The sequence below is a fragment of the Aquila chrysaetos genome, chromosome 1 (genome assembly GCF_900496995.4).
Source record: "Aquila chrysaetos chrysaetos chromosome 1, bAquChr1.4, whole genome shotgun sequence".
Lineage (NCBI taxonomy): Eukaryota > Metazoa > Chordata > Aves > Accipitriformes > Accipitridae > Aquila > Aquila chrysaetos.
The window spans coordinates 64485922-64500504 of NC_044004.1; the positions used below are offsets into that span (position 1 = coordinate 64485922).

Sequence of the window (14583 nt, forward strand, 5' to 3'; positions counted from 1 at the left end):
AGAACAGCCTGTCACAACCTTTCCAAATTGAAGACTCAAAACCTGTTATTTTCAGGACTTGCTAAATGACAAATCTTCAAGGAGACTCATCCTAGGTACTGCATGTGTTCTGGTTTCCTATGTACACATGCTGTAGGGTAAAATGCCTGAAAACCCCAATTTATAAGCTGCTAGTATTTCTCTAATACCTACATTTTCTGCTTTACAACATGATATAGTCACTTAGAGAAGACTAAGAACAACTGTCTTTGAGAACAGTAAATTACTCCATGAAAGTAAATCCGGGTATATGAACTGCCCTTTTGCCTTGGATTACTAGGTTTTGACTTACAAAAAAATTCTAAGTTTGCTTGGAGGAATTCTGTGGGGTTTTTTTAATCCCTCCCCCAACTGCTTATTTTTAGTCCAAGAATTAAAAACATTAACCCAGTCCTTGTTGCACTATTAATTACAGCTGTCATTAAGTATATGGACTAAAAGATTTCCCAGCCTAAAAAAGTACTGTTAGACATAAAAAATCCTATACAGGGATCTTTGACTAAGGTGCATGTCCTCCAGAATGCTCACATGATAATAACAACTCAGACTAAACAAAGTATCCCAACCCACAGAGTTTAAACTAAAAATATTTAAACTGAAAATTACTTCTCATTCCATTTCCTCACTTTTTTGTCTCCAAATTATCACGCAGTAATAAACCCATTTTCCAATAACAGCAAATTTCTTGTGCAATTTTGTAACAGCTACAGAAATGTACGTGCATTGAAACAACTTCCTCCCATTCTTCTATCTCCTTCACAAGGCACAAAGTACAAAAGGCTATTGTTTTTCTCTACAGATCTTCTTGAAGAGACACAGGCTAAACACTGGCCCTGAAGTATAGCAATTAAACACTCCTTGAAATCCATGAAGGTAACTGCCAAACCTACTGCCTCATCTTCCGACTTCTCAGTAGCTGCTTTTTATCTTCCTCCTATTTTCCTCAATCTGTACCTTCACAATCTTTAGATTCATGCATGCAGTGAAACATGCAGAAGAAGACTAGAAGACATGTAATGGTTAAGGATATTTAAAAAGTGGTGTAACCCAAGAGACTCTGCTTGTTATTACTTGTTCCTCGATAAAATGCAACATTTCTTAAAGACTAAGAGGATACTTCAGCTTTCCCTGGCCAAATACAATTTTTTAAAAAATAAAATCCCACCACATGAAGACATCGATCTACTGCTTGTGCAGCCAGCCAAAACTGCAGGTCTGTTGTGGATAAACATGACTGCACATCCAGGGTTGCTGCATTGGAAACAGAGCACACCACTCATTGTATGGACCTGTGCACTTAGAGGCACAGCCAGGAAACTGCAGTCCGGGGCCTAGAAAAACAGCAGCAGCATCCAGTCACCCTTGTATAGAGCTGCGCAAAAAATCATGGCTAGACACAAAGTGTGGCAAAATAGTCCTGTCACAACTGACTTCCAAAAGCGTTCACTTAAAGCTACCTACACTGCCACTCAGAGTACTGTCCTTAAGGACGTGGGCTCCTGCTGTATGCTTTGAGTCACAGGCATGTCACAAGGAGAAAAATATCTGAAACCCCACAGTCTAATAAGCACGTTACAAAAATTAAGTACCAATAGAAGTCCTGTTTTTGTTGGCCTTTGGGAAAGCCACTGGAGAACAACATGCAGGAACATATTTTTATTTTGATACTGAGATATCTGTTGTACCACCCTTTAAGGACTGTATCTAACATTGCCAGAAATGTAGCTAACTACAGCAAACTGCTTCTCAAGTTAGACTTCAGAATGCTTTTTTTTTCCCACCCTTGAGACAGCTTTAAAACTGTAGGTTTCAATGAGCTCTCAACTTAGGTGACATGCATATTTTTTGTTAGTCTGCTCTGCAGTATTTAACAAAGACAAATCTGGTACCTGTGTCTTCACTCCTGGTGTCATTGGCGTGGCAAAATTGTTCAAGTCCCAGATATAGATTTCAGACTCATTAGCACCAGAGGCCACCAGATTAGTCTGTAAGACACGTAATAGATGTTAAAGAGTATTTTCAGCATCAGCTTTCACAGCCTTAGCTGCTGGGAGGCATCAGATCCACAGGACTGTCCCAATTTCTTCTATCAGCTCTGGATATAGCCTTTGGCTCACACAGAGCAGCTTAGGGAAAAAAGCAAGTTGTTTTGAGATTGCAGGTAAGACTGAGTTAATTAAAAAAATCCATACACTGCACTAGACTGGCAGGCCAAGACCAAAATTCCCATTCTTGTGGAGTGCTCCTCCACTGCACAGCAAATACCCATGAGGAGGCTGCAGGGGTGTAGCCGTGGACAGGCGAGTGGAAAGCACTGACACTTCCGGGAGGGGGCAGACGAGGAAGTGGTGCTGCAGCTATCGCTGCTGCAGAGCTTTGTTCCAGGTAGACCACGACACACAGGGCCGGCTGGGAGTGTGGCATTTGTGCCTCCAGCAGCAGACAGCACCCTGCCCACAGTGAGTGCAATCATCCAGAGCAATCCTGTGTCTGGGATGCAAAAGTCCACGCAGGGCAACATGAGCCGAGGGCACCGAGCGCCCTTTGATCACATCCCATGGCTGGTGACAAGCAGTTTCTGACTTCATAACAGGCAGAAAGGGAAAGGAAGTGATTCACAGAGGACTCAATGAACACAGGGCAGCCTTGCTGAAAGCAAGTGCGCAGGGACAGAAGTGCTATTTAGGAAACAAATTCAACTGAATCCTTGCACAGCTGGTGGGGACACGGAAAAACCAACCCACTGTATCTAAAAGGAAGTAAATGCTCATTAGTGATGGAGAAAAGCTTGCTGGTTTTGAGAGCTCTTCTGCTAAAGAGGCCACATCGCTGTGCTTCCTATTCTGTCTCCTCTTTCCAAATAACAACACTTAAGAGGTCTTGAAGACTGATCCTACCCAACCCCCAAAGGAGATACCTAAAATCTGATGTCACTAGGAACATGAGTGAGAGCACATAAATACTCCTTGTGTGATGAGAACAATATTGGCACAGTATATGGGAGCTAAAAAAGGAGGCTGGCTAAAAACACCACAGAAGACCACCTCTACTTTACATGTAAGCTGAGCTAAGAAGACCCATTAAATTGACAAGGTAAACTGATGAGGGGAAGGAATGAACCAGATGCCTTAAACTCATTCATTCCCCATCCTGAAATGCCAGTAACAGGACAGGTTTTTCCTACTAAATACAAACAGACACTCAAACACCAAATCTAGTTCATGGTTTTCAGGGGAGGGGAAAGGGACAGAAACATTTAAGGTCACACGTTAAGACAGATCACCCATCTATGATGACATGTGAACAGCATAAGAACAGCAGAAAACCAACCTGGAACATGTTGACATCAAGTGCTCTTACTGGTCCCGTGTGCTTGTCTTTCTGGGCAATTATTACCTCAGTGTCTCCAGCTATGATTTTGGCTGGGTCGTACAGAATGACATTTCCGTTTTCACCACCGGCAATCAGGACTCCAGAGACTCTCTCACCCGAGGTCATGCTGTGTGGCCCCCAGATCAGCTTGTGGTACCTGTAAGACACAGAGGTCCCCACAGTCTGCAACTACCCATCATCAGCTCCACATACAACGCCGCACCCCCTTTTGTTCACCCTAGCTAAAGCCTCCAGACTGCTGCTAACAGACAGAGCAGACATGTCAGAGAAAAGCACTGCCTGTGTTTCTCCTTAAGGATGAGTCTCTGTATTTAAAACCCCTTCCCCCAGAAAGACAACGTGTCCCAATTCTGCTTGTTATCATGACACAGGGTCACGACATGCGCAACCAATAATCTGGTAGCCAATAACATCTCTCATCTCCTGGCTGCAAAATCAGGTAAGTGCTCCCAACTGCATGTGATTTTGAGCTCACCTTTGCAAAACAACAGGAGTAATCAGAGAGGACTGTAGGCCTATGCAACCACAGCCTGGAGGTAAACTTCTGCTATTAGTGAGCAACTCTTCCATACAAGAGAGGAAAAAGGTGGAACTAGAAAAGTTCCAAATCCTTTTCCATATCTGTGCTTCTGGATGTGCAACAGTTTCATCTGCTGTCCTGGAGGCTCAGCAGGTAGTTTATTCACATCACAGACACATGGCTCTTGGACCACAATCTATTTTCCAGGCTCAATCAAGAGGAATTAAACATACTCCCAGTAATGAAATATCTTCACACCACTGTGTCCATCTGCAAATACCCAAATTTCCTTCAACTCAATGAACTTGCTGCATAAGCAGAACAGCATTCCTGTGTATTCAGCCACGCAAAGAATGAATTTCTTCTACATAAAATGACACACTGTCACATATTGGCTCTTATGCAAGCAAAAAGCAAACCCACATTGACTGGAAAGTGGCAAGGAGTTACTTTAGCATTCACTGTGTTATTATTAATCTCTTCGTTATCTCTGGACAACCTTCAAGTAATTAATTTAAATCACAGCAACTTCAGCATGATAAAATACATAGTGCAGAAAGGTAGACAAAGAGCATATGCTGGGTGAGAAATACTGTAACAGCCAAGTGCTCCATCTCCTAGTGCAGTGTTTTTATACTTCTGCACCTAACTATGCAAGGTTACAAGAAATGGAGTGACCGACAGGGTTGTCCAGGCACTAGCATTACACCACCAGCAAGATTCAACAGGACTTAAGATAATCCAAAACGAAGGCAGAAAACGGTGAGGAACAAAAATCAGAGTTAACTGTGCAGTTACTTTCCTCTTGGCCTTTGCTCTTGCCAAGATAAAAGTATGGCTCTGTAAAAGCAGTGCAAAACTTTTACTTGCAAGACAATTAACAAAGCTTGTTGCAGGATTTATCTTTTGTGGGTTTAATCACCTGGATATTTTAATTTGCTGCAAACCAAAATAAAGCCTGACGTACACACTGCTAGCTAGGGCACTTCTTGTTAGCTTTAATTAAAAAAAAATTTACAAAAATCGATGTCTTTTGTAATGCATTTTCTGGGGCAAAGTCAAATTCTTTTGTTGCTCACCAAGGGAAGTATTTTCAAAGCAACACTGCATCCTGGCTGTAAGGAGTGGTTTTTTGAAATTCAGTAAACAAATGTCACTTGGCAAGCCTTGAAAAATCTCAGGCATAGTTAAAACAAGGCAGAACAAGGAAATTTTAAAAGACCAAAACCTCATCCTGCTCTCAGCAGGTCAGCAGGACGTGTTAACATCAGCTATGCCCACAGTGCAGGGCATTAAACAGAGACTGTGGCTGCTTCTCACAAGCCCCACGTACTAAAACACGGACAACTGCAGGGCACAGATTGTGAGCTGCCTGCCAGGACAACTGCTCTGCTAGCCCCATGAATCATTACAACAAAACTGGTACAGCACAAAGCCAGCAGCCTAACACCTTAAGCTTCCTCCTGCAAAAGCTACCACAGCCATTACTTACCCAAATCAGGACAGCATCCCTAAGCAGGGTCACAATCTTATTGCATGCAATGCACACAATTTCAACCCCTTTCAAGTTGTTTATAGGCAACACGTAACCTCTAGGAACACAGCAAAGTATATTTGGTCAAGAGCTTTAGGCAACAGTTGTAGGTCCTTAGGTCTTGAAGTTACAGCTTTAGAACAGATAATGAAGAATCAAGTCCAATTCATTTCTACTCATGTCAGAGGTGGGGGAGATGGCAATTGCTTCTCTAGAAGTGTCAAATTCTCACTTGTACATACTGGCAAAACGCTGTAGTTGCCTGCACCTCCAGTCATGTCATTTAAGGTTACCAGGAGAAAGAGCGGTTATGCTGACACTGTAGCCTATATGAAAGAGTCATGGATCCAATCCAATGGCATAAAAATTTTCACCTCCTTCTCTACCCACAGAAACATCCTCCACTTCCATGTATGTTGTTTCAGCTCACCCACAACAAGTGGCAGCCACTGGACCAGTCACCAGAGAGCCACTACAAGTGCTGTGAGATGGAAATTGGATGCTCTGATGCTAATATTTCTTTGGACAAGCACATGGTAAGGAACTAAGAGCTAAGTAGAGTTGTACAGTTAGGAACTTGGCTTCCCAGCTGCGGGGTGAGGTATGATACTACACACACACAACATGACTCAGTTTAGTTATGTTAGAGGAATCTCCCTGAAATACCTAAATGCAAACAGGATGGGGCAATGTGAAAAGCTGCAACTGCATTTTCATAATTTCACATTTCCTTCTGTTCTCTGGAGAATCCCAGAGGCTCCCCAAGATAAATGGGCTGTATACATATTCAAACCTACCAGACAGTGTCAGATTTTTTAGGTTTATGTCAGAGCATGAGCTGCTTGCAACTCCTCAGTCCAAGCTTACTGCCTTCACAATGACACCTTGCTGTCCCACAACATCAATGGCACTCACGTGCCTTCATCCTTCAGCACTGAACTTCTGTTCCTCTCCTTAACTGCAGATAAGCCTCATGAAACGGTGTTTCTACATGCACCATGTATAACAGTTCCACAGCCATTACTTTTCCCTTACAACCCCACTGCTTACCTGTGAGTGGAGGAGAAGGTGGCACAGGACTTCATGTCCAGCGAAGGGTCTGATAAGTCCAACTCAAATATTTCTAGAGAAGCACTTGTACTGAAGGTGGCATCCAGCTGCTGAGCTGATGTACCTGCAAAGAAGCACACTTGGCAGTGAGAAAGCCACAATACACAAAAGAGCAACTGCAAAAGAATCACAAGGAGGGGCATAAAAACATCATCCTTGCAAAAAGGACCCTAAGATGGGGTCAGGTTTCCGTTTCTGCGATTTATATGTAGTTATACGTAACTCTCTCCCCCATGGTTACTCTGTTGGGAGTTTCAGGAAAAGCTTTGGGCAAGTGCCTCTTTCTACCTGACGATACACAAAAACCCAATCAAAGTTACAAACAAGAAGCAAGGGACAGTGAACTAGGAGTTAGGATTGCTGTCACCTTACCCTGGCAGAAAGAAGAGGATGCCTGCTGTCACTTGCAGAATACAAAGCATGTTTTCATGCACTGCAGAACTGGAGAACTCCACTAAAGGCACCACACCATATACCTTGCTCCAGCCTTCAGAATACAAAATAACTCCTACAACTTTCAATTATGACCACTTCATGGCAGCCACCACACATAGCCTGAAGCCTGCTTGCGCACACTTCCCAGAAACTCACCTGTAGCTAGGTAAATGGGGTGCTGCTGGGCAGGGCTCCATGCCTGCATGGCAGTACGATCAATTTCCTTCAGCTTCATTTCACTGAAAAATAAAACGAAGAAAGGTAATGCTTAAATGGAGCATGGGGAGACTGCACTGCCACGGATTCAGCAGCTGCATTAGGACTTGGCAGAAGCAGCCAGGGTGATCGTTTTCCTAAAGATATCCCACAGAGAGACAGACACCTAAGCCATCCTCTCCAGAGCACACTGGGGAAGGAATAATGCTCCGTTGGCAGAATAACATCGACACGTAGAGGAAATTGATGGTTGCCGAGTAGAGCATAACACAGGAAAACGTGGGCAAAGGCTTCAACTGCTCAGAAAAACCCTCTTCTAGCAGCAGCAAGGCACACATCGGGCACCCTACAGCAGCTTTCAGCCTTAACCCACGAAACAAACCCACCCTCGAGAAAACCTCCACTTAGACCCTTGCCACCAAACGCCCTCAGCAACCAGCCAGATCAGAAGACGAAAACCGGCTTAAAAGCCTCCACTGCCTCATTTCTCGGTCTTATTTCAACACCCTGGGGCTCCCCCCGCCTCGGAGACACCGTGCGTGGCCAGCGGGCGCCGGCGCGCGACCAACCGGCACCAGTCCGTTGGGAACTGTTGGCCGCGCGCCGGCGCCCGCTGGCCGCCTCGTCGACCGGCACCTACGCCCCGTTTCCGACAGGAACTGAAGGAAAAAAGGTGGAAATCGAAGGTTTCCCCCCACCCCTCACCTCCGCGTCCTCGGCGTTCACCCGTCCCCGGCCCGCTCCAACGTGGCAGCCGCGGCACCGCCTCTCGCCCGCCGCCGGTTTCCGGGCGCGCCCCGCGCCTTCCGGGCGGCGGAGAACTGGGCTCCACCTTTCCCTACGCGGGAAGCGAGCGGGGGGCGGGCGGGTGCAGCCGCCTTCTCCTTCGGGGGTCTCCTCCGGGTTTCTCGGGGCAGGAGCAGCGATCGGCCCTGGGGAAGAGGGAGACAGGCGTTAGGGGCGGCCGCCCCGCTGGGGTTTAGAGGAGCCGGGGGAAAGCGCCTGCAACACGAGGGCTCCGGTGCCGCCTGTCCTCCTCAGCTCGACAGCAGTAATCACGGCGTTGTCATGATGTGAACAGCAGTAAGGCTCATCATCGGACAGGGGCCAGGCCCACGAGCGGGGGGGGGGGGGGGAGGGAATAACGCCATCACACGTGAGTTAGCGACCCAGCCGCCGCACCCGGCGACCCACCGGCTTTCACAGCCCGGGGGGACGCGGCTCGTGGCTAAGGGCGCTTCCGGACGCGGCCCCTGACCCACCTCTCACGGCTGCCGGAGCACAGCTCCGCTGCCGCCTCCCGCCGCCGGATTCCACGGCCGCTCAGCGGGCAGATGCTGTGCCCGGGGCGGGCGCTGCCCCGGCCCCATGGTGCGGCTGCGGCTTCCGCCTCTGCGAGGCTGAGCGCCCGCGGACAGCGGCCCCGCTGCCCGGCATCTCTCAGCCGCGCACCGCGGCCCTATTCCCACCCCCGGCCACCGCGCGGTGGGAAAGGACGCCTTTTCTCCCGGCCCCGCTATATATCGGGACTGGGAGCGCTGCACCCATTGGCTGCGAGGATCACCGTTTGCCATTGGCTGCTTCTTCCTCCACTACCGTTACCGGTTGGCTTGGTTCTCTTCCCATTTCCACCATCGGCTTCTCTGCTTACGTCGAACCGAGGCGGAACTGCAGCAGTGCCACGAGAAGACCAGCAACGGCCGCCGCGCCCAATGGAGAAGCAGCCTCCGACGGGAAGGCTCGGGGGTCGTGGCTCGCCAGCCAATGGGACGGAGGACGCTGGGAGGGCGGGCGGTGGCAGCCAATGGGCGGGCGCGTTCCGTGCCGGGGTGGGGCGTGGCGGCGGGCTGCGGCCGTGGCGGCGGGGCAGCCATGACGCGGAGCTGCTCGGCGCTGGGCTGTACCGCCCGCGACAACGGGCGGAGCCGGGAGCGCGGCATCTCCTTCCACCAGTGAGTGCGGCCGTCCCCCGCGGCGGCGTTCCGGGGGGGCTGCCCCCGCCCGCCCTCCCTCCCTCGCCTCCCGCTCTCTCTCCGTCTGCCCCAGGTTCCCGGTGGACGCCGCGCAGCGCCGCGAGTGGATCCGCGCCGTGAACCGCGTGGACCCGCGGAGCCGCCAGGCCTGGCGGCCCGGCCCCGGGGCCATCCTCTGCTCGCGGCACTTCGCCGAGGCCGACTTCGAGCGCTACGGGCTGCGGCGGAAGCTGCGGCGGGGGGCCGTGCCCTCCCGCTTCCCCCACCCGGTGCGTGCGGGTGGCGGCCGCGCTCCCCTCTCCCCGCCCCGAGCCGGGCCGCGTCGGTGTGCGATGACCTTCCCCTCTCCCTTCCCCGCTAGGAGCCGCTGGGCGCCGGCCGGAGGAGCGGGCCCCCCGCCCGAGCCCTGAAGCAGCCTCTCCCCAGCCCCCTCGCCGGTGTCACCGCCGGGGACCACAACTACAGCCTGAAGGGGCAGCAGGCAGCGGGCGGGGAGGCACGGCCGCCGCTGGAGCCGCCGCTGCCGCCGCTTCCTGCGGCCGGGAGATGCTCCCGCGCGCACCGGCCCAGGACGGTGGCGAACATCCTCCAGGAGCTGGCGGAGAAGCAGCAGCTTTCTGAGGAAACCGTGAGTTTGCTGCAGGCCCAGTTTTCAGGTACTGCCGGGGGTGTTTGCTAAGGCAGAGTACTTCAGGCTCTGTGCTCCCTTTCCCCGGTTTCCTGTATCTGACGTGATGGTGTCAGTAATCCCTGATTGTTAGACTCCTAGGTCCAATGCTGTAAGGCATTGGAATTTGTAGGTAGCCTACTGAGGCTTTGCAATTTGTAGGTCTGGAATGCAACAACCAATTCTGCAAAGAATTAAAGTCTTCCTGAAAAACTCAGTTACTTGAGGCTGGCTACAGTGCTCAGGTCAGACCTGTAACCAAAGCTGTGAAATCAAACCGTGCCACCATTCAGCTGACAGATGACTCAAGAATAGAGCGTATTTAACTCAGAAAACCTTGTCTTTTGTGCTGTCCAGAGGCGAGCTCTGTTAACATTAATAATATAACCTGAAGAAGCCATTTCAAATTGCAGAGTCAACCGTAAGTTAATGGCTTTTCTCCTGTTAGGCCAATTTTTAAGCAGCACCCACATGTGAGACACAGTCTTTACTCAAAACTGTGGAATGACATTAGATAAAAGAGGGGAAAGACATGTTGGGGACTCGGCCTCGGGCAGCATGGTAGGGCATACACTCCCCGGCCACTGCTTGTCTCTAGGAAGAGGAGACATGGTGACAGTATTGCTGAGCTGTACACTTCACACCAGACTTCAGGACTGAGTGGTTCCAGAGGCCGCCCTGTTGCCTTGTATTCTGCAATGTGTTTGTACTATGCATTCCTGTTATGTTATCAGCTATTTTATTTGCTTCACTAAAGCTTATCTCTTTTTTTTTTAAGCAGATTTGCCTTGTGAGTTGCACAGCTGGAGGCAGATGGCAGAATACTCACCAGAAATGAGGCAATTTGCTTGTATTCTCCACCTCTACCATATTAAGGCCTATGATTATCTACGGAAGATTTTTCCCCTCCCTCATCCTTACAGCCTGACAAAGCAAGTTTTTATTCATTCATGCATTCTCAATGTATTTCCAGGTACTCATGTAGAAACAGTGTAACAGATCTGTCCTGAAACCATTCAGCGGTAGTAGTTTTCCCCTGCTTTGCTTTAGTAACAGAAGCAGAGAGGGAAGCAAATGTCAAGAAATATTGATACCCCTCATCTCAGAGAGCTGGTATGTGTTCATGCATGTGGGTGACAGCATGAGAATAACACATTCCTCACATTAACAATTCTAGAGTAAGTGTGGAGTTTGCTAAGTATTCCCAGACGAGTACGGGTGTGGAAAAGGCTACATTTCAGGGCCTCAGCTGCTGTAGGGTCTGTAAATGTTTTACTGTTCACTGGGGAGGAAGGAGGAATAGAAAAAGCAGAGGTGCTTTACCACATTGGCACACGGTCTTGCCCTGTGATGTGGAGTGTAGGCTTGCGAGAGGGGATGGGTGAACTAAATAGTGGAAAGAAGGGCAAATACAAGTAAGGTCATCTAAAAAGCAGCAACAGGAGGCAGTGTTAAGGGAGCGCCTGCAGTATTCCACCAACAGCAAAAAACAAGTGAGGAGACATGGGCAGGAACAAGCATCAGTAGAGGAAATCAAAACCAATAGGACTATTGTCATGGTTTAAGCGCAGCTGGCAACAAAGCACCATGAAGCTGCTCGCTCACTCCTCCCCCCTCTCCAGTGGGATGGGGAGGAGGAAATACAAAGAAACACTCATACCTCAAGACAAGGACAGGGAGGGATCACTCACCAATTATGGTCACGGGCAAAAGACAGGCTCAACTTGGGGAAGAAACAAAATCAATTTAATTTACTACAAGTCAAATCAAACCAAGGATATCAGGAAGTAAAACCAAACCTTAGAACACCTTCCCCCCACCCGTCCCTCCTTCCCGGCTCAACCCCACTCCCGGTTCTCTCCACCTCCTCCCCCCGGCGGCACAGGGGAACAGGGGATGGGGGTTGGGGTCAGGTCCCCACACCTTGTCTCTGCCGCTCCTTCCTCCTCAGGGGGAGGACTCCTCACTCCTCCCCTGCTCCACCATGGGGTCGCTCCCACGGGAGACAGTCCTTCACAAACTTCTCCAACGTGAGGGGGTGAGAAAAGAAACTCAGACTATGCATTAAGAAAAGCAGGGCTGCTTGCTTTATACTCTGTCTTAGCCTGCTCTACAGCTCCAGACATGGCTGACCATGTCCTAAGTGGTCAAAGGTTCTGCCTGTTGCTTCAGTTTTCTCAGAATCGCATCTAATAGCATCCTCCCTTTTTTCCAGTTGGCTGTCTAATAACGAGGCTGCTGCAGGCTTCAGCAACGACATTTTTCTCCGCCTTCAGGAAAAGGTGGAGAGAGGGGAACAGGCCTACTGCTGCTGTGCCTTGATGGTGCAAGACATGTCCCTGCAGAAGCAGCAGGAGTGGGACCCACAGACCCAGCGCTTGACAGGCTTTGTTGACTTGGGAGCAGGCATCCTCGATGCTGATGAAGCTCCGCTAGCCTCAGAAGCAATAATCCTCATGGCAGTTGGCATCTCAAGTCCCTGGACAGCTCCACTTGGCTACTTCTTTGTGAACAACACAACTGGCCACTTAATTGCTCAGCTGCTTCGTCAGACTATCAATAAGCTGAACAACATTGGCATCACGGTGCTGGCTGTGACATCAGGCGCCACTGCTCATGGTGCCGAGACTGCCAGAGCTCTGGGGATCAGGATAGATCCTGATAGCATTCAGTGCACTTTCCAGCATCCGCCCGGCTCTGCTCACAGTATCACATACTTCTTTGACATTTGCCATGTGCTTCAGCTGATAAGGAATGCTCTGCAGTGCTTCCAGAAGATAGAGTGGCTCAGTGACACTGTGCAGTGGCAGCATGTGGTGGAGCTGGCAGCTTTGCGGGAGCAGAGGGTATTAGAGCCATGCAGTCGCAAGTCAGGTGGACCTGGGAGTAAGGAGAGTTACCACCTAAAGATCAATCTTGCTACCCTGTTGTTCAGCGAGGGTGTTGCTGACGCGCTGGAACACCTCCAGAAGCTGGGCCTGGCCTCATTCCAGAACTGCAGTGGTACCATCAAGTTTGTGCGTTTGATGAGCCATCTGTGTGACGTATTTCATGGCAGAGGTCCCTATAGAAGGGGACTTAAGGAGCCTTTGCTAGCTGGAAATTACACCAAAATAACCCACCTCTTTAATGAGGCCAAGAGCTTCTTCGTCACCTTAACAGACTCTATGGGGAGATATGTTATTAAGAGCAAACGCAAACTAGGATTTTTGAGTTTCTTGCTCAATGCCGAAAGCCTCAAGTGGCTTTACACCAACTATGCGTGTCCAGAAGGCACTCCTTCCCACCATCTCCTGACCTATGCCTTCAGCCTTGACCCACTGGAGCTCTTTCTGAGGGCCCTCCAGCAAGCCTGCGGCAGCAATGGTAGCCCCACCTGCAGTGTGTTCCAGGCTGCTTATCACAAACTGCTAGCTAGCTGCAGCCTGGTGCCAGGCTCACCACACAGCGGTGGCTCAGGCAATACGAGCTCCTTGGACATATCCCTGTCTCGTAGGAGAGATCTGACCCTTGGTAGCGTTTGTGCTCAATATAACCCAGCTCGTGGGAGGACACTGGCAACAGAGTACCCCTATTGTGCAGGCCTTCTTTTGCATGGCTCTGCACTGAGTAACGCGCTGACAGACCTATCACTGCATGCACAGAGCATCACCTGCACTGCGGGCTTCATTGCTGAGCAATTAGCCTTTGACTTGCAATGCGAGACTTGTCTTGCTTCCCTCTTTGAGTCAGATGAAAGCAGGCTAAGATGCGGGTCAGTGCTCTATGTAAAAAAGTTAGGTGGAGTGAGTCTGCCCTCGGCAAGCGTGTACCACATAACAAGCATTTCGGAACAAGTCCTAAACCAGTATGGCAAAGTAGGAGACGACAACAAAAACACCAAGCTATGGCATTTGTTTCTAGAACAGAAAGTCTTCCAGGAGCTTCTGGGAGAAAGTCCCCTCTTCCCCACCCTCACGAACCATTTACTTGATGGGGAGTTGGGTGTCAACAATCACTACACAATCTTAGTAAAGGAAATAACACGATGCTACTTAAACATCAGAACAAACCATGCCAAACACCTGAACTTGAAATACCATTGTGGAAGGCACAGATTGAAGAGACTGAAGGGAAAACATATGTCTCCACTGCCATCGGGTAACTGTCAGTCAAGCCAAACCCACACAGGGTCATGAGTACTTACTGCTGTTCCAAGGATGGCCAACCCCTACTGAGGCTCAGTGATGGCCACATCTAAGCAATACATGTGAGGAAATGTGGTGTCTTCCCAAGATTTGGCTGGCAAACTGGCGTTGATAAGCAGTGATGTGTTGGGCCACTGCAAGCCATCTGATAATTTGGCTAAGCAAAGCAAGGAGGTTCATCTGATCCTGTGTTTCATCTAACAATCCTGCAAAGCAGCCACATATTTCACGAGACTCGCGTGGCAGGTCAGGATAAGCAATGGTTGCACAAGATACCTGGGAAAGTGGTAGGGGACACTGCAACACATCCCCAGGAGGTGCTGGGTGGTTTAGTGCTGTGAGTGCTCTTGCCAGGAGAAAATTGATGTATCTTCCATGTGACTGGGGGGATCACATGTCCTGGCAATCTGATTTCACCAAAGCAGATCTGCTTTAAAAAAGCTGGAGGCAAGAAAGCTTGCAGAGCTTTTACTTAAAAAAGAAAATAAAGACGTGAAAAGAAAATAGCA

The 14583-nt window shown here is 49.4% G+C and overlaps 2 protein-coding genes across 15 annotated transcripts in view; one reads left to right on the plus strand and one right to left on the minus strand.

The window, feature by feature from the left end:
- The window catches only part of SEC31A (SEC31 homolog A, COPII coat complex component), a 46072-nt gene extending 37327 nt beyond the window's left edge, over positions 1–8745 (minus strand). For 4 of the 12 annotated variants that reach the window (XM_030015891.2, XM_030015834.2, XM_030015826.2 and 1 more), the window contains exons 1-5: positions 7974–8178; positions 7188–7270; positions 6537–6660; positions 3370–3568; positions 1929–2024 (exon numbers count right to left, since the gene is read on the minus strand). In XM_030015891.2, the coding sequence (XP_029871751.1) occupies positions 1929–2024; positions 3370–3568; positions 6537–6660; positions 7188–7266 (498 nt within the window). In that variant the 5' untranslated portion in view covers positions 7267–7270; positions 7974–8178. Of the gene's footprint in view, positions 1–1928; positions 2025–3369; positions 3569–6536; positions 6661–7187; positions 7271–7952; positions 8180–8509 lie in introns of those variants that run through there. The other 8 variants (XM_030015855.2, XM_030015899.2, XM_030015909.2 and 5 more) reach the window with 6 other exon arrangements.
- A 131-nt stretch (positions 8746–8876) lies between these two features.
- Positions 8877–14583, plus strand: THAP9 (THAP domain containing 9). Of its 3 annotated transcripts, none has more exons than XM_030015919.2 (5): positions 8960–9199; positions 9294–9489; positions 9582–9876; positions 10666–10819; positions 12103–14583. In XM_030015919.2, exons 1-5 carry the CDS (start codon positions 9012–9014, stop codon positions 14063–14065), a joined length of 2796 nt encoding a protein of 931 aa, XP_029871779.1. In that variant the 5' UTR covers positions 8960–9011; the 3' UTR covers positions 14066–14583. The 3 variants fall into 3 exon arrangements, with proteins under 3 accessions (XP_029871793.1, XP_029871779.1, XP_029871789.1); XM_030015929.2 differs by having other exon boundaries at positions 8961–9199; positions 10669–10819; XM_030015933.1 differs by lacking the exon at positions 9582–9876 and having other exon boundaries at positions 8877–9199; positions 10669–10819.